At 46.5% G+C, this 26,962-nt stretch overlaps 1 protein-coding gene across 1 annotated transcript in view; it reads left to right on the top strand.

Moving 5' to 3' along the window:
- Positions 1 to 26,962, top strand: part of ATRX (ATRX chromatin remodeler) — a 246,932-nt gene that overhangs the window by 124,930 nt on the left and 95,040 nt on the right. The window contains exons 17-18 of the mRNA XM_069747241.1: positions 13 to 154; positions 22,522 to 22,631. Coding sequence (XP_069603342.1) covers positions 13 to 154; positions 22,522 to 22,631 — 252 coding nt within the window. The remainder of the gene's footprint in view (positions 1 to 12; positions 155 to 22,521; positions 22,632 to 26,962) is intronic.

Here is a 26,962-nt window from a genome sequence, read left to right as displayed (position 1 = left end):
TTCTTGATTTAGGTTATTCTTGTAGAAGATGCCTCACCAGTTAAATGTCCAATTACCACAAAGCTTGTTTTGGATGAAGATGCTGAAACAAAAGAACCTTTGGTGCAGGTTCACCGGAGCTTAGTCACAAAGCTTAAACCCCATCAAGTTGATGGTAAGACTGCATATTTTTTATGTTTAATATCAATTAATAAAATATCATGTATTTTCCCCCCACAACAGTGTAAACTCGCGCAGCCTGTGTGTTTGGATTTTTTTTTCTTACTCTAAGCGCTGCGCTTTAGATAGCTGGATTTCTATTGGAGGAGGTGGCTGGACCAGCAGGTATCATTCTCGTGCTTCAGCTGGCATTTTATACCCGCAGAGCTGTGCGGTCAGTGAGGAGGGCTGAACAATCAGGCGGCTCTGCACAGAGGAGGAGAACCTGTAATACTTGCACATTAGATCCACAAACTTATGTCCCCTAATATATTTATTGAAATAAAGTGGACAATCCCTTTAATTTAATATTCGCTTGTATATGGTAGCTGCACCTATTCGTCCTGTTCGTCACATGCCCCCCTCCCTTCCCCAGGATGACAGACTTTCTTGCTTTAGCCAGACCCTTACAGCCCTTATTGTCACAATATCACATGATCAGAGCAGTTTAACCCCAACCATATAAATAAAAGAGCACTTATGAAAAATATCCTACAGACTTAAAAGAATCGGACACTGGTGCAATGTTTAGTATTAGTTAAAGTAGACAAATCTGATTATAAGTATACTACCAGACCCAGGGGTTTTCTTAGCCCCATCACCAAGACAGAAGGTCATCATCCTGATAGCCAAGGCTCACATCTAACAAATCTCCATGCCTCTTGCCCCACAAAAGTTTTGGTGCTGTAGCACGTGGTAAGATTTTCACTAACACCAAAAGGAGGATAAATAGAACTGACCTTTAAATGGGTTTTACTATGATGGTAAGTGCATTCTATGTAAGAGAACTTATCCCCCCAGGTTAATTAACTTTTATGTCAAAGATCTTTAAAAAATTAAACAAAAAACTAAACTTTTGAAATATGATTCATGTTTAAAATTTCCCATTTTAGGCTAACTGTATAGCTTGTCCAGTAGCAGACTTCTACTCCGGTCAAGCGTAGCGATTTCAGGAGGAAGACAGACCGCATTGTCCTAGGCAGCGTTCTCCCTGCATGATCGCAGAGAGCCAAAAATGATCACTTCTTCCCATGACTGATGACTGCCTTGCATTATCCCTGTGCAACTCTGTTCTATATATCTGGCTGCATAGTACAAATTAGCCATCACTCTCAGGAGGAAGCGCGCGTTATTAGTTTTAGGCAGTAGTGTAAACATATACATAGGACAACGAGAAGGTAAATCAGACCATGTGAGGAAGACAGGGAGGCTTGTTCCATGTTACCTGCATTCCTGTGCTATAACTGAGAACTGCTAATGAGTGCTGCGTCCTGTGAGTGACGGCAGGCCTCACCGTACAAGCCAAGCGGCAGTCATGGAAGAAGCGCTCAGTCATGATCAGTCTTAGGCAATAGTTAAGGGAGATGTTTGCATAGGACTGTGCTGTCTCCCTCATGAAAATGCTTTAATTTTATTTTTCGGGGCAGCATAATGAGCACTACTTAAAGTGGGTTATGCATGCACCTCTGTTTCACAATTAACCAAAATCCTATACATCTACGAGCCATGTCTTTCAATAGATTCAGGTTGAAAATTAAATTTCAACCCCTCTCATCAATTTCATTATAGTCAGGAAACCTTTTAAAGAAGGAGGAGTAGTAGTCCTTCAGGACCGCACAACATATATCAATGACGCATCATGCATTCTGTCACGCTTTCCCTACTGTCAAAAACTTCACAACAATACCACCTTAGTTTATTTCGGAGAACACAAGACTCCGAGACGAAGTTACAGCTCATCAATAATAGAAAGAATATATCTTGATACCTAACCCTACAAAGGCCACTTGTTATATCTAAAGCACTCAAGAATTAAACTCCTGGGAGACCAGTTATATGTGGCATAAAATCCCTAACATGAAGTTTGTCACATTTTGTTGACCTAAATCTGCAAAAGCATATTTCTCTTATCTCCTCATTGGGGGACACAGGAACCATGGGTGTATGCTGCTGCCAGTAGGAGGCTGACACTATGCAAATAAAAGTTAGCTCCTCCTCTGCAGTATACACCCTACCGACAGGAAGTAGGATTTCCAGTTTAGCTTAGTGTCAGTAGGAGGTGGACACGGGTCTTTCAATAGACGCATATCTACCTCAGTGTGCGTCGTTCCTTTTCAGGTACCATGGAGGGATACAGTGTAAACAGTCACAACTGTACTCCCACAAAGAGACTGAGTACGGCGTGTACTGCCACCCCATATCCTCATACGTCTAGTCGACAGGACCCTAGCCCCTAACACAGAAGCGTGAAGTTCCTGGGACGAATGGTGGCAGCATCGGAAGCGTTCCCTTTTCCGCTGTTCCACTTCAGCAGGCCATCCTTTCTCAGTGGGACAGGTCTGTGCTGTCTCTGGATCGTCCGATTCGGCCTTTCGTCCGATTCTAATGGTCTCTTAGCTGGTGGCTGTCATCCCCTCTCATTCCCCAGGTCCGGTCCTTCCTTCTCGCCCATGGCAGGTGGTGACGACGGTCACCGGCCTTCCCGGCTGGGGTGCGGTTTCCTGCCATCCGTCAGTGGAAGGAGTGTTGGTCGGAGCAAGATTCTCCTCTGCTGATCGACATCATTGAGATAGGGGCCATTCTTCTGTCCCTGAGTCACTGGGAAAGGGTTCTCAGAGGTCTGCCAGTCAGAATCCAGAAGTCCAATGCCACGGCTGTGGCATATGTCAATCACCAGGGAGGGAATCAGTCTCTTGGAAATGGCGGAGGTATCCAAGATCTTCTTCTGGGCAGAGGCGACGGTTCTGGCACTATCCGCAGTGCATATTTCCGGCAGGAGAGTGGTCCCTGCATCAGGAGGTCTTTGATGGGGATCTCCGGACGCAGATCTCTTGGCGTCCCGACTGCTTAGGAAGGTTCCACCGTTTGTTTCCAGGTCCGCGATCCTCTTGTAGTGGAGACTGATGCTTTGGCCATTCCTGGGTTTGTATTTCCCTATCTGTTTCCTCCCCTTCCCTTCTTCCCAGGCTGTTGAAGATCATTGCGGAGGGGGTGCCGGTCATTCTGATCGCCCCAGATTGGCCCAGAAGGTTCTGGTTCGCTGAGATCGTCAATCTCCTCGCGGACTTCCACTGGAGGCCCCAGACAGGCCAGATCTTGTGTCCCAAGGACCGATCTGCCACCAGAGTTCTTGGTTGTTCAATTTAACATCTTGGCTGTTGAAACCTTTGGCCTTTTCTCAAGGCGGGACTTGATGCTGGCCTTGCCCTTAGTTCTCTAAAGGGTCAGGTAGCAACTCTTTCCATTCTCTTTTTCTTTCTCTTTTTCTTGCTTTCGACTCTGCAAAAACTCTTACTATTTCACTTATTCATTCTCGTCTGGACTATTGTAACTCTCTACTAATCGGCCTCCCTCTTACCAAACTTTCCCCGCTCCAATCTGTCCTGAATGCTGCTGCCAGGATCATATTCCTCACCAACCGTTACACCAATGCCTCTACCTTGTGCCAGTCATTACACTGGTTACCCATCCACTCCAGAATCCAGTACAAAACTACTACCCTCATCCACAAAGCGCTCCATGGCTCAGCACCACCCTACATCTCCTCTCTGGTCTCAGTCTACCACCCTACCCGTGCCCTCCGCTCCGCTGATGACCTCAGGTTAGCATCCTCAATAATCAGAACCTCCCACTCCCGTCTCCAAGACTTTACACGTACTGCGCCGATTCTTTGGAATGCACTACCTAGGTTAATACGATTAATCCCCAATCCCCACAGTTTTAAGCGTGCCCTAAAAACTCATTTGTTCGGGGGCGTGACCGGATGTGGAGCTGAGCGGACGTGCGAGGCTCGAGCTCCCTAACCACCAGCTATCATAAGCGGCCCAAAGCACAGTGAGGTGACCGGAGGAGGTCAGATCTGAAGATAAGATAAGCCAGGCGGTGGTGCACTCCAGGAATGAAGCGAGGGAGAAGGAGGGGGCAGGCGCCCAGCAGGGTCCAGGTCTTTGAAGCGATGGGTAGTTGGATCCAAGATGGCGACCGCAACTCTCACCACGCGGCCGCCGGCAGCAGCAGGAGTGATGGCAGTGTGAAGCAAAGGTCAGAGCTGCACAGTGAATCACTCCACCAGCCCCAAACTCCCAGCAAAACTGAAAGATCCCTGAGCACACAGAGCTATTCACCAACGCTGCAGTCCCTGCTTTTCCCCCCTGCTAGGAATGCTGAAGGTTCAGAGCCTGAAGATTTACAGCCACTAAACACAGCCCTGACCGTCTCCTCAGACTCTCCTATTACAGACTCCAATTCTGCCCCTGTCACTGTAGCCACACTCAAATCCCTGCTGGGAGACCTGAAGCAAGCCATTCATACTGATATCACAACGGCTTTCACTGAGCTACATAAAGAAATAACGCAGATTGGCGACAGAACCTCACACATAGAGGGGAAACTGGAGGAATATACTACGGCGCACAACCAACTAGTAGACGCGCATAATGAAGCGGACGAAGAAATCATGGCCCTAAAACTGAAGCTTGCAGACCTAGAAGACCGATCCAGGCGCAATAACCTACGTTTCAGAGGAATCCCTGAGAGTGTGTCAGCGGATACACTAAAGGAGTTTCTAATGGACTTCTTCACAATTCTGGTGCCGTCAGCAGAACAGAGGGACCTGCTGATTGACAGGGCACATCGGATCCCCAAACCAAAGTCTGCTCCCAGCTCCGCACCGCGAGACGTGATAGCCAGGCTGCACTTCTACCATTTCAAGGAGGCAGTGACCAAGTCAGCGCCAGCAAAGCAAGAACTTCCAGAAAGATTCCGGAACATTCTGGTGTTCACCGACTTGTCTGCGACAACCCTGAACAGGAGGCGAGAATTCTCATCCGCAACCAAGATTCTACGGGACAACAGTATTGTCTACAAGTGGGGATATCCAGTAAAGCTCATCGTGACGAAAAACGGAACTTCACACGTCCTTGCGTCTCCCAGAGAGGCCATGACCCTGCTCCAGGAATGGTCCCTGACATCAGTGGATGAAGATACCAGCTCCCCACTAAAGAAAAGACCCCCGACACTGAACAAAGAATGGACCTGATTCTCACGCAAGTACTCTGTTACCATATGTATCCCCTGTGTGCCTATGCCAGGACACCACACTGTTATTTTTTTGCCTGGCTGGCAGGTTGAAGGGGCATGAGAATATTGCTTTCGTTTTTTCTATTCTCTCCCCCCCTTTAATACTGGATAGGAACGACTATCCAGTTGGTTCACATAGAACCGGACTCTGTGTTGTACAAGTTGTTCTTGTTCTGGTTGTTGTTAATTACTTTAACCCCTTTGTTTTCCTTATTATTATCCTGTATCTGGTGACTGATTGAATTTTTTTTTCTTTTTTGTAACTGATGGTATTTCAAATATCTAGCATTAATGTGAAAGGCCTAAACAGCCCTTTCAAGAGATCGTTATTATGGAAGGAAGCCCAGGCACTCAAAGCGGACATACTATGTGTCCAAGAAACTCATTTAAATCGTGATGATACCCATAGACTACAACATAAAAATTACCCCCATATCTATGTGTCATATGCGGCGAAAAAGAAGAGAGGAGTAGCGATTGCAATAAAAGACACTGTAGCGTTCCAGCTTGTTGATAGCGTTCTGGATGATGAAGGCAGATATGTAATATTGATATGTAGCATCAATAACAAGGTGTATACAATTGCATCTATATATGCACCCAATACAGGTCAAATCACTTTTATTAAAGACCTCATAACTAAATTATCCAAAATAAAACAAGGATCCCTGCTAATCTGTGGAGATTTTAACCTCGTCCCGATCCCCAACATAGACAAATCTTGGTGCTCAAAGAAAAAGTCCCAATCCCATGCGCTGTCCCAGTGTCTTATATCAGAAGAATTGTATGACACGTGGAGGGTCCTTCATGCTTCTGAAAGGGATTATACATATTACTCCCACCCACATAAAGTATATTCAAGAATAGATCTAATAGTAGTGGATAAATGGCTCCTACAAAATATACAATCAGCAAAAATTGGGAACATAACCTGGTCGGACCACGCTCCTGTAACATGCCAAATTAAAGAGACGTACAATAATTTAACTTATTCTCCGTGGAGAATTAATAACTTCTTAATAGCCTCAGATAATATTAAATCCCAACTTAACGACCTTCTCCAGGAATTTTTTGATATCAATAGTACCCCTGACATATCCCCGACCACAGTGTGGTGCGCCCACAAGGCCTATATAAGAGGGCGGCTAATACAGATAGCAGCGCAACACAAAAAATTGAGAATGCGACAAATAGAAGAGCTCAATAAAAATATAGCAACATTGGAAAACATCCATAAACATAGCCCATCACCCACGGTATATAGAAAACTACAAAAGGCAAGATACGAACTATATCAGCTATTCCAATATAAATATGAGCATAATTTGAGGAGGAATAAAGCTAAATATTATTGGCAGGGGAATAAGGCGAGTAAAATACTTGCCAATAAGATTAAAGCGAGATTAACAAAGCAAAAAATAGCTCACATACAAGATGATCAAAAGAACAAAATATACAACCCTAAAGAAATTGCGAATACTTTCGCAAGATATTACTCCTCACTCTATAATCTCAAGACCGACAACCTTATCCCACAACCCAACGCTGAGCGAATTAATAATTTCCTGAATAGCATATCTTTACCCCAAATCCCAGAGGATGAATTGATGGCAATAAATCAACCTATAAGCCAAAAAGAAATCCAACAAACCATTCAGGCAACAAAAAATAATAAATCCCCAGGACCAGATGGCATAACTAATGAATACTTGAAGTTATTCAACCAAATATTGTCCCCACATCTATTATTAGTCTTCCAAAATATATTTGAAACAGGCAAAATACGAGAAGAAATGTTACAAGCGACTATAGTCCCTCTTCCCAAGCCAGGAAAAACTCCCGATCATCCAAGTAATTTCAGGCCAATATCCCTACTAAATACTGACCTCAAGCTGTACTCCAAAATCTTAGCAAATAGACTCTCCGATGTAATCCCTTCCCTGGTGCAGAGAGACCAGGTTGGATTTATCAAATCTAGACAGACATTGGACGGCACCAGATGAATGATTGACCTCATCCATGTGGCGGGGAGCGACCGGACGCCTTCTCTGCTCCTATCCCTGGACGCGGAGAAGGCGTTCGATCGGGTGCATTGGGGATACCTGTTTGAGGTTCTGGCCAGATTCGGATTTACGGGTAATATTGCTAAAGCAATCACTCTGCTATATTCTCACCCATCAGCATCGGTTTCTGTCTCTGGAATGATGTCGGACAGGTTTACTATTACTAACGGGACGAGACAGGGGTGTCCGCTATCACCCCTTATATTCGCTTTGGTGATTGAGCCTCTAGCGCAGAAAATTAGATCACACTCGATGATATCAGGAATTCAGGTGAATAAAACGGAACACAAAATAGGCTTATTTGCTGACGACATCATTCTAGCGTTAACAAACCCGACAGAATCATTACCGGCAGCAATGCAAGTAATCGATTCATATACTAAAATATCATATTATAAGCTGAACGTGTCTAAATGCCAGGTATTAAACCTGACCCCTCTCACAAAACACCCCAAAAGCTTTGAGAATAAGTACCCTTTTAAGTGGGAAAATGACCACATTGAGTATTTGGGTATTCGGCTGACACTCTCGGCAGATAAAATGCTATCACTGAATTATGAGTCTCTAAGGAAGAAAATCCAAACTGACATGTTACGTATGAAGAAACACGAACTATCATGGCTGGGCAGGATTGCATCGGTAAAAATGTTCATTCTCCCACAAATACTGTATTTGTTCCGCAATCTCCCCATCATATTCCCAATGAAAATATTAAAAGAGATTCAAGCAATGATTTTAAAATACATTTGGCAAGAGAGAAAACCCAGAGTCCAAGCGGACACGCTTTACATCCCTATGAGTAAGGGTGGCCTGGGGTGCCCCTCAGTGGTCCGGTACTACAGGGCCGCATTATTCGAACAGTTACGATTCATGTGGAATAATGATGATGATCGGCACTGGATAGCAATTGAAAAACATTTGATGAGAACCTCCAATGTCTCAGCTTTTTACCATGCACATCAAACTAAAGTCCCTAATAGAAACCTAAAAATGTCCCCAACAATAGACGCGGCTCTGGAGCTATGGAGTGTGTTGACTAATAAATTAGGCCTTATACAAACCGCATTCCTCAAAGCTCCTATAGAGACACTGGAGCATTGTATCCCGGACCTCAAACTTAAAAATTGGAATTTACCCAAAACCACCTCAATTGGGAACTTGTATGAGGGGGAGGAATTAATTACTTTTACATCATTGAGAGATAAATACAATGTTCCTCAAAGGGATTTTTACAAATATTTGCAGATCCGGCATTTCCTAACTGAAAGGAAAAAACAGATGCCTGCACCGCCATCTAAACTTTACTCTATGCTGATGAACCCGACATCACAGATTAGAGCGCTGTCCACAAGCTACGACTGTATGTTGGAGAATACTCTGCCCTCTCTAACTACATACCTGCAAAAGTGGGAAAAAGACCTAAACTGCACATTCACACCGGATCAGTGGAGGGCATCCTTCTTAATTATTGGAAGCCAATCTAAATGTACTAACCACATATAACAATTTCCTGGCGTTTTCTATCGGTGGTATTTCACTCCAAGTAGATTGTCCAGGATGTTCCGCAGTTCCCCAGACACGTGCTGGAGGTGTGGAGACCCCTGTGCAGACATGCTACATATATGGTGGAGTTGTGACAGAATTAGACGTCTGTGGGCAGCCATAGATCATCTGATGTTCCAGATTTGTGGTATACCGGTGACTCTTAATGCACAGCAGGCGTTACTCGCTATTGATTTGGGCTCGTTTCCCTATGAGTTCCGTACAGTGATTGTACATATTATTGTAGCAACAAGACTCAAAATTGCTAGTTACTGGAAAAACTCCAGGTGCCCCTCACTGCCCGAGGTCGTATCACTGATCAACGAAAATTGCCTATCAGAAAAAATAATCGCTACATCTAATAATAATATAGCTCAATTTCAGAAAAAATGGAACAATTGGTTATCTTTCCGTTTAAATACCGTTCTTAAATGACTTTGCAGATTTGCATATAGAGAATGTGATTGGATAGTTATTGTAATGTCACCATTTCCCCTATCCTCTTCCCTTCCATAATCCCCATAACGTTGTGTTAATTATTAAGAATTTAATGTCAATAAGATGTAATGCTTGACACAATTTGTAAATAAAAATTTATGTTTAAAAAAAAAAAAAAAAAAACTCATTTGTTCAGACTGGCCTACCGCCTCAATGCATTAACCTAACGATCCCTGTGTGGCCTATTTAAAAAACAAAACAAAAAAACAAACAAAAAAAAACAGATTCCTCGCACTATGTTCTCATACACTTTATGCAGTTAATATCCCTCTGTGACTGTACTGCTGCGTACTTAGGCAGTTAACTGGTTCATGCAGCTTTACATGAACACCCGAGCCTTACACTATGGCTGGTCCGAATAACTATAGCAATTGTTACCATCCACCTCTCGTGTCTCCCCTTTTCCTCATAGTTTGTAAGCTTGCGAGCAGGGCCCTCACTCCTCTTGGTATCTGTTTTGAACTGTATTTCTGTTATGCTGTAATGTCTATTGTATGTACAAGTCCCCTCTATAATTTGTAAAGCGCTGCGGAATATGTTGGCGCTATATAAATAAAAATTATTATTATTATTATTATTTCTGACGTCCCTTTTCAGAAGTCCTTAGCTTTCCGTTCTCAGGTCAGATATGAGAGACCAGAGTGGTTGATACCTCTTAATGGCTAACTGAAAAGATGGTAGCAAATTGCAAACCTTCGAGACTTCTCAGGCCTCTTCATCAGGCATAGACTAATTCAATTCCAAATATTTGTCTTATCTACTGGCTATCACGGTACAAGGATATATATCCGTCCCGTTCTCAGGTCAGAACGTTTCTTCAAGGAGTGGTGCATGCAGCTCTCTTGTATCGGACTCTCTTGGATCCCTGGGACCTCAGTCTTGTTCTGGAGGCTGTGTGGTTCCCCCCCCTTGAACTTCCCCATGAGGCCTCACTGTCTGTTCTGTCCTGCAAGGTGGCGTTTATGGTGGCCATCACCTCCATTAGGCGTGTCTCGGAGTTGGTGGCTCTCTCCTGTTGCCCCTTTTCTTGGTTCTTCACCAAGATAAGGTAGTTTTACGGCCTTCGTCGCCTTTTCTTCCCATGGTGGTGTCCTCCTTTTTACTTCAATAAGATCATCCTTCCAACCTTTTCTTCTGCTCCGACCTGTTCGCTGAACAGGCCAGACCTGGTCAGGGCGGTGAGGATCTATTTGTCTAAGACCGCTTTCTTTAGGAAGACGGACCGTCTATTTGTCATTCCAGACCGTGTGCCAAGAGGCCTGCCGGCCTCCAAGGTTGTGATTGTTCTCTGGATCAGACCTGCTATTCTGGAGGCTTACCGGGTCAAGAACAGAGTGACTCCTCCTGGGATTAAGACTCACTCTGCCCCGGGCAGTGGGCGCTTCGTGGGCGGTACACCATGGAGCATCCGCCCTACAACTTTGCTAGGCGGCAACCTGGTGTTCCATTCACTCATTTACCAAATGTTATGAGCTCCTGGCAGTTGCCAGCCTGGCGGAAGGATCTTGCAGGTGGCAGCGGTGAGATCTCCGACCTGAATGGAGTTTTTCTGCTGTTCCCTCCCCAGGGACTGCTTTGGGACGTCCCATGGTTCCTGTGTCCCCCAATGAGGCGATAAAGAAAACAGGATTTTTGGTTGCTTACCGTAAAATCTGTTTCTCGGAGCCTTCATTGGGGGACACAGCACCCTCCCAAGTTGAACAGCTCTGTTTTATTGTGTTATATTGTCACAGTTTGACTTTCTATCTTTAACATGTTTCTTCTCCTACTGCTTTCTCACTAACTGAATATCCTACTTCCTTTCGGTAGGGTGTATGCTGCAGAGGAGGAGCTAACTTTTTTATTTGGATAGTGTCAGCCTTCTAGTGGCAGCAGCATACACCCATGGTTCCTGTGTCCCCCAATGAAGGCTCCGAGAAACAGATTTTACCGTAAGCAACCAAAAATCCTGTTTTTAAAATTGATTATATCTCAAAGATTTTTACAGCCTTATTGCTAGGCTCCAACAATTCCACTGAGAATCATCACATATTGGTGACTGTTTCCTTTTAGTACTCACACATCACATGAAAAGGGCCTAAAATGAATAAAACTACCTGTAAATGATCTCCATATGTCTCAAGACTAAAGCAATTATCTGTGGGAAACTGCACTATTTATACTTACTCGTAATATGTTCACCTACACTGTATAGACAAACTAGTGCAGAGTTTCCTAAACTCCGGTCTTCACTGCTCCCAATATGTCATGTTTTCAGGTTTTCTTTAGTATTGCACAGGTGATGGAATTACCGTATTTTTTGGACCATAAAATTCAATTTTTTTCCTCTAAATTTGGGGGGAAAGTGTGGGTGTGTATTATGGTCGGAATGTGGTGAGGGGGCATTGGCAGAGTGGGATCGCAGGAGGGAGGAAAATATCACAGAAATCCAGTGTTGGGGAAACCACATGGTCCTGATACTTAGTGAGGTGAATATTCATCAGCTGCTTCCCAGCCCACCTGTCAGCAGGGAGCAGCAAATGAATATTCCTCCACTCAAACAGCGGACCCACGTGGTTTCCCAAGTGCGGGATTCCTGCAGCAGATGGGGAGATCTGTGTTCGGTGGAGGAGGGGGCGGTTGCCGCATACCTGACAGTGATGATGCAATGCTGAATGCTCTGTGGAGGACCTGTGCTGAGGTCAAGAAGAGGGCGGGCTGGAGCATCACATGACCGCACAAAGCCCTGCCTCTTCTTGATGTCATCACAGGTCCTGCCGACACTCACTACAAATAGTGCAGCTTTGTCTTACATGATCTGTGGTGGGGTCATGCTAGGGAGGGCACTGCGGTCATGGCTGGCTGCAGGACCTGCACTGAGCACAGCCTGTACAAGAAAGAATTTATTAAAAAGTTAGTAATTACAGCACATAAAAAATCACTTTGCCACTCCTGTGGTGAACTATAACTCCTAGCATGCCATATCATCTGCAGGACATGCTGGGAGTTATAGTTCTCCAATGGGACCTTATAGCAACACTCCAGTGTTATTTTTCAGTGCTGGAGTGGTGCTTCAAATATAAGCCCTTTTTGCCCATTCTTATACTCACCCTCCATTTAATTTATTTAATACTAGATGGTGGCCCGATTCTAACGCATCGGGTATTTTAGAATATGTATGTCCACGTAGTATATTGCCCTGCCACGTAGTATATTGCCCAGCCACGTAGTATATTGCCCAGCCACGTAGTATATTGCCCAGCCACGTAGTTCACATAGTATATTGCCCAGCTACGTAGTATATTGCCCAGCCACGTAGTATATTGCCCTGCTTGCCCAGCCACATAGTATATTGCCCAGCCACATAGTATATTGCCCAGCGACGTAGTATACAGCACAGTCACGTAGTATACAGTACAGAGCCACATAGTATATTGCCCAGCCATGTAGTATACAGCACAGTCGCGTAGTATACAGCACAGAGCCACGTAGTGTACAGCACAGAGTCACGTAGTATACAGCACAGTCACGTAGTATATTGGCCAGTCACGTAGTATGCACCATATCCCTGTTAAAAAAAAAAAAAAAAGAGAGAATTAAAATAAAAAATAGTTATAGTCACCTCCTGGAGCCTCCGGATCGAAGCGGCCGGTTCCCGATGCTTGTCCCACGCTCCGGTCTGAAGATTGCACGGTCTGAAGACCGTACATCATCATCTCGCGAGACCGCAATGCATGCAGCGGTAACCGCGGCGGAGCGGGAAAGGCCGGTTCCTGATCTTAGTGGGCCACCGGAGGGTGAGTATGTAACTAATTTTTATTTTTATTTTTTTCATTATTTTTAACATTAGATATTTTTACTATCCATGCTGCATAGGCAGCATGAATAGTAAAAAGGTGGTCACACAGGGTTAATAGCAGCGTTAACAGAGTGCGTTACAACGCGGTTAACGCTGCCATTAACCCTGTGTGAGCGCTGACCGGAGGGGAGTATGCGGACGCCGGGCACTGACTGCGGGGAGGAAGGAGCTGCCATTTTCTTCCGGACTGTGGCCGTCGCTGATTGGTTGCGGCAGCCATGACAGGCAGCTCCCGAGACCAATCAGCAAATGAATAACAATGAGAGAAAGAAAGAAGGACAGACGGATGTGACCCGTAGACAATTATATAGTAGATTTTACCACATTTTTTGCTTCAAACATATTTTTCCCTATTTTCCACCTCTAAAACTCAGGTGCGTCTTATAGTCTAAAAAATACAGTATTAAGGCATCAGAAACTGCCACAGGTTCTCTCATCTGTGCAATACCAAGGAAATCCCGGAAACATGATGTGTTTGAGGCTGTGAGGAAGGAGTTAGGGGAACAGTGCACTAGAGGGGCAGTTTGCCCCTAGTTTTGCAAATAATTTTTGGTTTATTAAAGGAACTATAAATGTATAACAATGCAGGGTCTGAAAATTATTGTTTTATACGAGAGCTAGAGATGAATTTATCATAATTTGGGGTAGATCCAGGGAAAATATACACGATTTCATTGAAAACCTCAAAAGTAACAACTGAATTTGTTTTCTCTATCGCCTCATTGGGGAACACAGGAACCATGGGGTGTATGCTGCTGCCACTAGGAGGCTGACACTATGCACAAAAAGTTAGCTCCTCCTCTGCAGTGTACACCCCACCCACTGGCATCATGAACTTCAGTTTAGCTTAAGGTACCGTCACAGTGAACGATATCGCTAGCGATCCGTCACGTTGCAGCGTCCTGGCTAGCGATATCGTTCAGTTTGACAGGCAGCAGCGATCAGGATCCTGCTGTGCCATTGTTGGTCAGATCAGAAAGTCCAGAACTTTATTTCGTCGCTGGACTCCCGCAGACATCGCTGAATCGGCGTGTGTGACGCCGATTCAGCGATGTCTTCACTGGTAACCAGGGTAAACATCGGGTTACTAAGCGCAGGGCCGTGCTTAGTAACCCGATGTTTACCCTGGTTACCAGCATAAACGTAAAAAAAACAAAAAACACTACATACTTACCTTCCACTGTCTGTCCTCCGGCGCTGTTCTTCTCTGTACTGTGTAAGCGCCGGCCGGAAAGCAGAGCACAGCGGTGACGTCACCGCTGTGCTTTCCGGCTGGCGCTCAGTCAGTGCAGAGAAGCAGAGCGCCGGGGGACAGACACCGGAAGGTAAGTATGTAGTGTTTTTTTTTTTTTTTTTTTAACGTTTACGCTGGTAACAAGGGTAAACATCGGGTTACTAAGCGCAGCCCTGCGCTTAGTTACCCAATGTTTACCCTGGTTTCCAGGGGACCGGCATCGTTGGTCGCTGGAGAGCTGCAGCGATCGGGATCGTTGTCTGGATTGCTGCAGCGTCGCTAAATGTGACGGTACCTTTAGTGTCAGTAGGAGGTGGACACGGGTCTTTTATTTGACCCTTATCTACCTCATTGTCGCTTTTTTCAGGTTTTCCGGAGTGATACAGTGTGAACAGTCACAACTGTAATCCCACATTAGGGATTGAGTATTATTATTATTATTATTATTTATTGTTATAGCGCCATTTATTCCATGGCGCTTTACATGTGAGGAGGGGTATACATAATGAAAACAAGTACAATAATCTTAAACAATACAAGTCATAACTGGTACAGGAGGAATGAGGACGGCATGTACTGCCACCCCGTATCCTCATAGATCCGACAGCAGGACCAAGACCCTTAGCACACCAGCGTGCTCAGAAAATCGGTCCTAGCTCCGCCCCCCACCCACTCGCCCACCAGAGCCTGTTGTTTGCTGAGACGAGGACGTGCATCACCAGCTCCCTGGACGTCTCATACCTTCCTCGGATTAAGGTCAGTAATGGACGACGTGGGATGTTTTAGGTGAGTATTTCCCCCACCAGTCCCAAATTAGGCAAAGGGGGCGCAGACGTTAATATGGGGTCCCCCTGGATTTTTTATTTTCCTAAACGGTGCAGGGTTTTCCCCAGGCTACGTTGGCCTGGTCTTCGCTCCTTGTGGCCATCGGCGGTCGCAGGGGGCAGGGATCTTCGCTTCAGGCAGCCTTTGCAGGCACAGTTCCTCTCATCCACGTGGCGACCTTTGCAGGCAGCTGCGTCTCCCACTTTTCCCGGCGGCCGCACTGCCTTCTGCCCTGGCACGGCAGCCTTTGCAGGCAGCCGCGCTGCGTCCGCACTGTTTCAGCACTGCGGCTTTCTCCGGCAGCTGCCGGCCTCTAATTTAGGCCCCGGCTTCAGCCCGGGCCTGCTTCCTTTTCTCTCGGGCTGGAGAAAAGCCCGCCCGACTATCATAGCCCACCCACCGGCACCATCTTGGTACTCCTGTACAGGTGGTTTAGCTCTGCCCATCATTCCTGTGCCTCTGCAGGAAGTATTTCAGCGCTCTCCAAGAGCGCGATTCCTGGCGTCCTCATTTCCCTTGCGGTCGCCATCTCCCTACTGTTGCACACACCACGCATCGGACCCTGAAGCCTTCTCTGACTGACTTCCTTGATCAGCATCTTCCAGCCATGCAGTGAACACCAAATCGTCTGCCATAAGTAGCTCTGCACTGCAGACTGACACTCTCCTCTGCCCTCCTGTCCCCTAACCTTCTGGCATTCGTCAGGGAACCATTCGTCATGTCTAATTCTAAGGGAGTATAAACATAAGGATGAATGACCTCGGGGAGATCAAAACATCCCATACCGCGGAGACACCATCACGTGTTTCTCAACGCAGTGATCCAGAACACTGCCCCCATCCCTTATGGGAAATATGCAAATGCATGTAGAAAAGCTGCGGAGACACCATCACGTGTTTCTCAACGCAAGCAGTAAATAGCCAGGTCTTTCACCGGGAAGGAACAACCACGGGAAGGGCAGCATCCCAAAAGGGAAAACCACCTATGCCAAAACATGGTATCCATCCACAGACAGCTGTTTCGGGGTATTTGCCCCTCATCAGTGTGGAGTAGGAAACTGGCTATTAGGAGCAGTGCCTAGTGAAAAGACTATATTCTAAGGGAGGTCGCTCTCGCCCTCCTACTTCTTCCTCTACTTTCTCTGCCTTAGTCATACACTTTGTGTGTTCGTCTTGTAACTGCAAACTTCCCTCAGGTCAGTCCTCTCCCCTCTGTCAGGCATGCAGCAACCCCACTATGCCCACCGTCCAGGATCCCCCGGCTGCCCCGCTTGAGAGTGACGCCCCCACTCCTGTTTGGGCTTTTTCTCTGTCACAATCGGTAACAGACCTAACACAGGTGTCACAGGCCCTTGTGTCCGTGCTTGTTAGGTTACCCCTACAGGCTCCCGCAGGAGCCAGCAGGAAGCCCTGTCTGAGCCTTCCACTATAGGCTGCAATAGATTATTATTATTATTATTATTATTATTATACATTTTTATAGCGCCATTTATTCCATGGCGCTTTACATGTGAATACGGGGCAAATATAGACAAATACATTAAACATGAGCAGATAACAAGGCACACGAGTACATAAGGAGGGAGGACCCTGCCCGCGAGGGCTCACAGTCTGCAGGGGGTGGGTGAGGATACACTAGGAGAGGGAAGAGCTGGCTGTGCGGCTGTTCAGTAGGCTGAGGATCACTGCAGGCTGTAGGCTTGTCGGAAGAGATGAGTCTTTAGGTTCTTTTTGAAGGTTTCTATGGTAGGCGCGAGTCTGATGTGTTGGGGTAGAGAGTTCCAGAGTATGGGGGAAGCACGGGAGAAGTCTTGGATGCGGTTATGGGAAGAAGAGATGAGAGGAGAGTAGAGAAGGAGGTCTTGGGAGGATCGGAGGTTGCGTGTAGGTAGGTACCGAGAGACCATGTCACAGATGTATGGAGGAGACAGGTTGTGGATGGCTTTGTATGTCAGTGTGAGGGTTTTGAACTGGAGTCTCTGGGCGATAGGAAGCCAGTGAAGGGCTTGACACAGGGGAGAGGCTAGAGAGTAGCGGGGGACAGGTGGATTAGTCGGGCAGCAGAGTGTAGGATGGATTGGAGTGGTGCCAGAGTGCTAGAGGGGAGTCCAGAGAGTAGGAGGTTGCAGTAGTCGAGGCGGGAGATAAGGGCATGCACTAGCGTTTTTGCAGTGTTGCGGTCAAGGAAAGCACGGATCCGGGAAATATTTTTGAGTTTGAGACGACAGGAGGGGGCAAGGGCTTGGATATTTGGCGTGAAAGAGAGGGCAGAGTCGAGGATCACCCCGAGGCACCGGGCGTGTGGGACTGGGGATAGTGAGCAGCCATTGACATTGATGGATAGGTCTGGTGGAGGGGTAGAGTGAGATGGGGGAAAGATGATGAATTCTGTTTTGTCCATGTTCAGTTGTAGAAAGCGAGCAGAAAAGAAGGCTGAAATGGCAGACAGACAGTGCGGGATTTTGGTAAGCAAGGAGGAGAGGTCAGGTCCGGAGAGGTAGATCTGCGTGTCATCAGCGTAGAGATGGTACTGCAAACCGTGGGATTCTATGAGCTGTCCCAGGCCAAAAGTGTAGATGGAGAAGAGTAGGGGTCCTAGAACAGAGCCTTGAGGAACACCGACTGACAAGGGGCGAAGTGAGGAGGTGGTGTGGGGGAGGGAGACACTGAATGTTCGGTCTGTCAGATATGACGAGATCCAGGAAAGGGCCAAGTCTGTGATTCCAAGGGATGAGAGGATTTGTAGCAAAAGGGAGTGGTCTACAGTGTCAAAGGCAGTGTCAGATCCAGACAGGAACGCCGGTCAGAGTCCTCTTCTCGTTCCATCTCGCCTCACGGTCCTTCTCTGCGATCGGCTTCTCCCCGATCCTCCTCCCCTGGGTCAGGCGAGGCGTTCTCTGATGCTCCTTCGGAGGATAATTTGGATCTGGACTCGAACCAAATAGCTAGCATGAGTGATGTGGTTCAGAGTCTCATTGGAGCGATCAATCAGACCTGTGGCATCAAAGATTCCTCTACGGAACCCTCGGATCAGGCGGTTTCGTTTAGACGGTCCAAACCATCTCCCAAGGTTTTCGCTCCTCATCCTGAATTTCATGAGCTTCTGGCCAGAGAAAGGGAGAATCCGACCAGACGTTTTCAAAGAGGAAAGCGCCATGGCGTCTTATATCCCTTTCCTCCGGATCTCATCGCCAACTGGACTACTTCTTCCTCTGTGGATCCTCCAGTCTCTAGACTTTCCACCAACACAGTCCTACCGCTGTCCGGAGGGGCGTCTCTGAAAGATTCTAACGACAGGATTATTGAATCGTTTGCGAAGTCGGCTTTCGAAGCGGCCGCGTCTTCCCTATGGCCGGCCTTTGCTTCCACCTGGGTTTCGATGTCTGTATCCGAATGGGCCAATCAACTCCGTCGGGTCATTCTGGCTGGAGCTCCACCAGAGCAGCTGGCTGGAGCGCCACCAGAGCAGCTGGCGGAACTTGCCACCCAGATTTCTCACGCGGGGGAATACTTGGTTTCCGCTTCCCTGGACACAGCGTCTTGTGCTGCTCAGGCGTCCAATAATGTTGTTGCCATACATCGCACAGTTTGGCTCAAGGCCTGGCAAACTGATCTATCATTAAAAAAGTCCCTTACCAGCCTGCCTTTTCAAGGATCACGTCTTTTCGGTTCAAAGCTGAACCAAATTATTAAGGATGCCACCGGGGGCACAAGTTCCCTTCTTCCCCAGTCTAAACCTCGCCGCCCTCCTCCTAGGTGGCAATTTCAGTCCTTTCGGGCCCTTTCGTCGTTTCGCGGTGGCAGATTGCTTTTCCCAACACCAGAGGCCACAGGCACGTCAAGAGAAGAAGGTATCCTTTAGACCCATTCCTTCCTGGCGTCCTCGCTACTCCCAAGGTAGATCCTTCAGGCCTAGGACTGGAAGATCCACCTCGGCATGACTCACGGCAAGACCCCAACCCACTTCCCAGGCTGGGCGGCCGTCTTCTCTTCAGAGACGTCTGGATCTCCTCAGTAGCGGACGCTTGGGTCAGGGAAGTTGTATCCTCAGGATACAAAATAGTTTGTTTCACGGCCCTGGGATAGCTTCTTCGAATCCCAACCTCCCAAGAGAACCTGCTCTAGTTCCGGGTTTCTTCGCAGCCATCGCTTCTCTCCTCAAATCCGGGGTAATCGTTCCCGTCCCAGAAAAAGAACGGTTCACAGGTTTCTATTCAAATCTTTTTGTGGTACCGAAAAAAAGACTGCAAAGTTCGTCCCATTCTGGATATGAAATTGCTGAGCAAGAGGGTTCTTCTGAGACATTTCAGGATGTAATCCCTTTGTTCGGTAATTGCTTCCATGGAGGCTCAGGAATTTATGTGCTCTATAGCAGAGGTCCCCAACTCCAGTCCTCAAGGCCCACCAACAGGTCAGGTTTTCAGGATTTCCTTAGTCTTGCCCAGGTAATAATTGCATCACCTGTGCAATGCAAAGGAAATCCTGAAAACATGACCTGTTGGTGGGCCTTGAGGACTGGAGTTGGGGACCTCTGCTCTATAGACATCCAGGATGCCTACCTCCATGTCCCGGTATTCCCGGGACATCACAGATTCCTGCGTTTTTCAGTACTTCAGGAGCATTTTCAGTTCGTCGCCCTGCTGTTCGGTCTCGCAACCGGTCCCAAGGTTTTCACGAAGACCATGGCAGCGCTGATGGCCATCTTGAGGGTCAGGGGCCTGGTTTTTTTTTTTCCGTACCTCGATGACATCCTCATCATGACCTCATCCTTTTCTCAGGCTCACAAAGTCTGGCCATAGTCCTTGACACTCTAGCCCGTTTCGGGTGCCTTGTCAGCAGGAAGAAATCCTGTCTTGTTCCCTCTCAGCGCCTCGTTTTTCTGGGCATGCTCTTCGACACTCGTCAGACCAGAGTCTTCCTTTCCGAAGACAAGAGATCCATCCTTCGCCGGGAGGCTCGCCTGCTCCAGGGTCCTCAGCTTCCCTCCTTCCGATCAGCCATGAAGGTTCTGGGGAGGATAGTTGCAACATTGGAAGCTATTCCCTTCGCCCAATTTCACTCAAGACCTCTTCAGCAGGCTATTCTATCACAGTGGGACAAGTCTGTCTTCTCCCTGGATCTTTCCGATTCGGCTTTCTCTTCGGGTCAAACGGTCCCTCATCTGGTGGCTGACGTCACCTCTCATCTCCTAGGGCAGGTCCTTCCTTCCAGTTCACTGGCAGGGGGTGACGACAGACGCAAGCCTGCTCGGCTGGGGTGCGGTGTTTCGTCACCTGACTGTTCAGGGTCGTTGGTCGACGCAGGCGTTATCCCTGCCGATCAATGTCCTCGAGATTCGGGCCATCTTTCTGTCTCTCCTTCATTGGGAAAAGATTCTCAGGGGTCTGCCAATTTGGATCCAGACGGACAATGCCACAGCAGTGGCATATGTCAACCACCAGGGGGGGACTCAGAGGCCTCTGCCGAGGTATCCAAGATCCTCCTTTGGGCAGAGGCAGCGGTATCAGTGATATCCGCAGTGCATATCCCCGGTGTGGAAAATTATGCCGCTGACTTTCTCAGCCGCGAGGGCCTCGCGGCAGGGGAATGGTCCTTGCATCAGGAGGTCTTCCATCAGATTTGTCTTCGATGGGGGACTACGGATGTGGACCTAACGGCGTCCCGAATCAACAGGAAGGTCCCTCTTTCTTGCCGACCTCCTTTCCTGGTTATCCACCAGGACAAGGTGGTCTTGAGGCCTCCGCCTTCCTTCCTTCCTAAGGTGGTTTCCAACCTCCACCTCAACGAGGACATCGTCCTACCTTCCTTTTGTCCATCTCCGACTCATCTTCTGGAGCGATCGTTGAACAAGCTGGACCTCGTCAGGCCGGTGAGGATCTACCTGGCTAGAACGGCCTCTTTCCGGAAGACTGACTCTCTTTTCATCATTCCTGATGGCACGCCTAGAGGCCTGCCGGCTTCCAAGGCGACTATTGCTCGCTGGATCAGAACCGCAATTTTGGAGGCTTACCGGGTCAGGAACAGAGTGCCCCCTCCTGGGATTAAGGCTCAATCTACCCGGGCAGTCGGCGCCTCCTGGGCGGTGCACCACAGGGCTTCCGCCCTACAGCTTTGCAAGGCGGCAACCTGGTCTTCCATCCACACGTTCGCCAAATTTTACAAGGTCTATACCTACACTTCGGCGGACGCCAGCCTAGACAGAAAGATCTTGCAGGCGGCAGTGGTGAGTCCTCTGACCTGATGGAAATCTGTTTTTCCCGCCCCAGGGACTGCTTTGGGACGTCCCATGGTTCCTGTGCCCCCCAATGAGGCGATAGAGAAAACAGGATTTTTTGGTTGCTTACCGTAAAATCTGTTTCTCGGAGCCTTCATTGGGGGACACAGCACCCTCCCATATTATTCCATTTCTGTTGTTCTGTGTTCTATGACTGTTCTCACGTTAACAGTTCTCATGTTTGTGGTTATGTTTTTTCAACCTTATTGTTTTTCTCCTGCTTTCTCACTAACTGAAGTTCATGATGCCAGTCGGTGGGGTGTACACTGCAGAGGAGTAGCTAACTTTTTTTTGTGCATAGTGTCAGCCTCCTAGTGGCAGCAGTATACACCCCATGGTTCCTGTGTCCCCTAATGAAGGCTCCGAGAAACAGATTTTACGGTAAACAACCAAAAAATCCTGTTTTTCTAACACCCAGTCCCAACATGAGGCTGAATATTTGGATTTACTTGTATGTATAAATCCTGCAGATCTACAGTATATCTGAAACAATTAAGTCAGGTCCTAACAACTATGTATCTTACAAACTTAAGGTTGAATTATATTTTAATGTACTTTATCATGCTGGTTACATTTTTTTTTTTTCTTTTTGAATTGCAAATTTTAATTTCTGTTGTATCAAGTAGATAAACATGATGTCCTGGTTTTTTTTTTCTAACTCCTAGCTTAAAAGCAATACTCGGAACCCCATAGTGCACTATGTGTTCCACCTCCTGTGGCCCATTTATTCTGCATTGTTCTTTATTACGCTAAATGCATTATAATCTGTCTTTTTGTCTGAAAGTGCTTGTCAGTCAGGCAAAGCCATTATCCATTGTTCGTCTCTGTTTGTGATAGTTATATAAATATGAAGTCTATGTATTAAATTTGTAGACTCCCCTAATACCTAGAATTTGGCTTTACATTTTCCTTTTTGGGAAGAACCTCACAAGAGAGGGAATATATTAATTTTTTGTAAATCCTTCTTTTAGGTGTCCAGTTTATGTGGGATTGTTGCTGTGAATCTTTGAAGAAAGCAAAGAAAGAGAAAGGCTCTGGATGCATTTTGGCTCACTGTATGGGTCTTGGAAAGACATTACAGGTACGTGGTTAACTTTTCAGAATGACTCCCATGGCAGATGACTACCTTTTTATTTTTTTTCAATGTTTCTTAAAGGGGTTGTCCACTAATAGGACAACCTTTTGTCATTCCCCACGCCTGGCCACGATAAAATAGAGATATATCCGTATAATACAGTCCTGTGATTTCTTGTGGTGTTAAGTGCTTACTATTACTAGTTGTTGGTGAGGGCAGATTTATAAAGCAGTGATCATAAAGTGCACAACTTTTCCTGTAGTAATCTCTGGTTCAGCTGTATAACCTAATATTCTGCAGACTAGGGAGACTAATTGTAAGGTGAATGAATTGCCATGGGCTGCATGCAGTAGTGAAGCCCATGTATGCCCATGTTTTGGCTGGTGACTGCCTAGTAGTGAATGATTGAGGCCCTGATGTAAAGAAGTTTATAAGCGGCTTCCAAACCCATATGGTAGCATGGAAAGATGCTCGGTGGCTGAGGGGGTGTTTTGTGCAGACCGGCAAGACCACCAGTGATTTTGGTTTGTGTAACGGAAGAAATAAAAAAAAAAAAAGGCAGCATTTAACAATAGTGTATTAAATTCATTAATTAGGTAACTTATGTGTTATCAGACATCTCTATCTTCCGCATCTGTAGAGGAGAGGTGCTACTTCTCTGCTGCAGCCTTTACTCCTCCAGTGTCTTCTCATCACCAGAAGTTAGCTGTCCTTATCTACCATAAGTTGTCTTTATTCCTTGTGCCCTGTGTGACTGAGAACACAGCATAGACCTATAAATAATAATTTTTATTTATATAGCGCCAACAAATTCCGCAGGACTTTACAATAAGCGGGGACATGTACAGACAATAAATTCAGTACAAGTTAAGACAATTTAAACAGTGACATTAGGGGTGAGGTCCCTGCTCGCAAGCTTACAATCTACGAGGAGATGGGGGGACACAATAGGTGAAAAGTGCTTGTTATTTCAGGTCTGGCAAAATATAATAAATAGGAATTTTCATATAAAGCTGCATGATCCGGTCATCAGCCCGTTCTTTAAGTGCAATAGTCAAGTATCAAGTGCAGTTATCATGTGCATGGAGGGTGTGGAGACAGATGAGTAGTAGGGTGCAGATTCACATGCAGATAATATTTGGAAGGAGGGAACAGGACAAAGTTAGTTTACTGAGTAGTTGATGTGGTAGGCTTGTTTGAAGAGATGGGTTTTTAAAACGCACTTGAATAGGTCGGGGCTAGGTATCAGTCTGATCGTCTGGGGAAGTGCATTCCAGAGAGCTGGCGCAGCACGAGAGAAGTTTTGGAGACGGAGGTGCGAGGTTCGGATTACAGGGGATGTTAGTCTTAGGTCATTTGTAGAACGGAGGGCACGTGTAGGGCGATAGACGGAGATGAGAGAGGAGATATAATGCGGTGCAGAACTGTGGAGAGCTTTGTAGGTGAGAGAGATGAGTTTATACTGGACCCTGTAGCGAATGGGTAGTAGTGTAATGACTGGCACAAGATAGAGGCATCAGTGAAGCGGCTGGACATAAATATGACCCTGGCTGCCGCATCTAACCCCTTAGTGACCGCCAATACGCCTTTTAACTGACCTGAGATATAAGAGACTTATATCCCCATACAGGTGACAATCCAGTAGGTGTCAGCTGTCCACTATAGCTGACAACTTGCTGCATCAGCCATGATCAGTGTTTGCACCATCCAAATCTATTTAACCCGTTAGATGCTGCTGTCAATAGTGACTACATCATTATAAACGGTTAACAGACTGTGGGGGCTTCCTCTTTATCCCAATTGTTGGTCTCAGATCATGATTGCATGGTCCTGATGTTTGTCATGGAAATTCATGACCAAATAGTGGCCTTAGAGTCTGTCGGCTGTAGTAACCTGTTCAGAAGTTAGTGACATTTAGGTGATAAAAATACACATTTTCATTTTTCTCATGCCACTTTGCATTAATTCCTGAAAATCACCCGAAGGGTTAACAAACGACCTGACTGCAGTTTTCAATATGTCAGGGGGTGCTGTTTTTAAAATGGTATCACTTGTGGGGATTTCCCTATATATAGGACCCCCAAATTCACTTCAAACATGGATAGGTCCCTTAAAAAATACATTTTGTAAATTTCCTTGAAAAAAATTTAAATTGTTGCTACATTTTTAATCCTCCTAAAATGCTAACAAAATAAAATAACATTTTGCAAATGGTGCTGTTGTAAAGCAGACATGTGGGAAATGTTATTTATTAATGTTTTGCTGTGGTATGACTATCGGGATTAAAGGGATAATCATTCAAAGTTTGAAAATTGCAAATTTTTTAACATTTTTTTTTCAAATTTCTGATATTTTTTATAAATAAACATAAAGCATATCAACCTAAGTTTACCATTATCATAAAGTATAATGTGTCACGAAAAAACAATCTCAAAATCACTGGGCTTTGTTGAAGCATTCCAGAGTTATTACCACATAAAGTGACACTGGTCAGATTTCAAATAATTGGCTCCGTCACTAAGGGGTTAAGATGGATTGGAGAGGAGAAAGTTTGGAAAGAGGGAGACTGATCAGAAGAGAGTTGCAGTGGTCCAGACGAGAATAAATAAGAGCGACAGTAAAGGCCCCTTCACATTAAGCGACGCTGCAGCGATACCGACAACGATCCGGATCGCTGCAGCGTCGCTGTTTGGTCGCTGGAGAGCTGTCACACAGACCGCTCTCCAGCGACCAACGATCCCGAGGTCCCCGGGTAACCAGGGTAAACATCGGGTTACTAAGCGCAGGGCCGCGCTTAGTAACCCGATGTTTACCCTGGTTACCAGCGTAAAAGTAAAAAAAAACAAACACTACATACTTACCTACCGCTGTCTGTCCACGGCGCTCAGCTTCTCTGCACTCCTCCTGTACTGGCTGTGAGCACAGCGGCCGGAAAGCAGAGCGGTGACGTCACCGCTCTGCTTTCCGGCTGACCGACGCTCACAGCCAGTACAGGAGGAGTGCAGAGCACAGCGCCGGGGACAGACAGCGGTAGGTAAGTATGTAGTGTTTGTTTTTTTTTACTTTTACGCTGGTAACCAGGGTAAACATCGGGTTACTAAGTGCGGCCCTGCGCTTAGTTACCCGATGTTTACCCTGGTTACCAGTGAAGACATCGCTGGATTGGTGTCACACACGCCGATCCAGCGATGTCCACGGGAGATCCAGCGACGAAATAAAGTTCTGGACTTTGTTCAGCGACCAACGATCTCCCAGCAGGGGCCTGATCGTTGGTCGCTGTCACACATAACGATTTCCTTAACGATATCGTTGCTACGTCACAAAAAGCAACGATATCGTTAACGATATCGTTATGTGTGAAGGTACCTTAAGAGTCTTAGCAGTTTCAAAGGTGAGAAAAGGTTGGATTCTGGAGATGTTTTTAAGATGCAGGTGACAGGAGCGAGTGAGTGATCGGATATAGGGAGTAAAGGAAAGTTCGGTGTCGAATATCACCCCAAGACAGCGGGCATGCTGCTTGGGAGTTATAGTTGAACCCTCCAGGGTAATTTCGATGTTGGGTAGAGTGAGGTTAGTAGTAGGGAGAAACACAAGTAGTTCAGTTTTGGAGAGATTTAGTTTCAGGTAGAGGGAGGACATGATGTTAGAGACAGCAGACAAACAATCCTTGGTATTTTGAATTAGGGTAGGGGTGATGTCGGGGGAAGAAGTGTATAATTGGGTGTCGTCAGCATAGAGATGGTACTGGAACCCAAATCTGCTGATTGTTTGTCCAATAGGGGCAGTGTATAGAGAGAAGAGGATGGGGCCCAGGACTGAGCCCTGCGGAACCCCGATAGTAAGGGGACGAGGAGAGGAAGAGGAGCCGGCAAAAGATACAGTGAAGGAGCGGTCATAGAGGTAGGAGGAGAACCAGGAGAGGGCTGTGTCCTTGAGGCCTATGGAGCGGAGCATGGTGAGAAGGAGCTGGTGATCCACAGTGTCAAATGCGGCAGAGAGATCCAGGAGAATCAGCAGGGAGCAATGACCTTTGGATTTAGCTGCTGTTAGATCATTAGAGACTTTAGTGAGGGCAGTTTCAGTGGAGTGTAAAGAGCGGAAACCAGATTGTAAGGGGTCAAGAAGAGAGTTATCCGAGAGATAGCGGATTAGACGGGAGTGGACCAAGCGTTCCAGGAATTTAGAGATGAAGGAAAGGTTAGAGACAGGTCTGTAGTTAGCCATGCAGTTCTGGTCCAGGGATGGCTTTTTAAGTAAAGGGGTAATGATGGCATGTTTAAATGAGGAGGGAAAGATGCCTGAGGAAAGAGAGAGGTTAAATATTTTAGTCAGGTGAG

Source organism: Ranitomeya imitator, chromosome 2, assembly GCF_032444005.1.
Source record: "Ranitomeya imitator isolate aRanImi1 chromosome 2, aRanImi1.pri, whole genome shotgun sequence".
NCBI lineage: Eukaryota > Metazoa > Chordata > Amphibia > Anura > Dendrobatidae > Ranitomeya > Ranitomeya imitator.
Note: the sequence above shows the minus strand (reverse complement) of the source record. Positions and strands in the feature narration are given on the sequence as shown.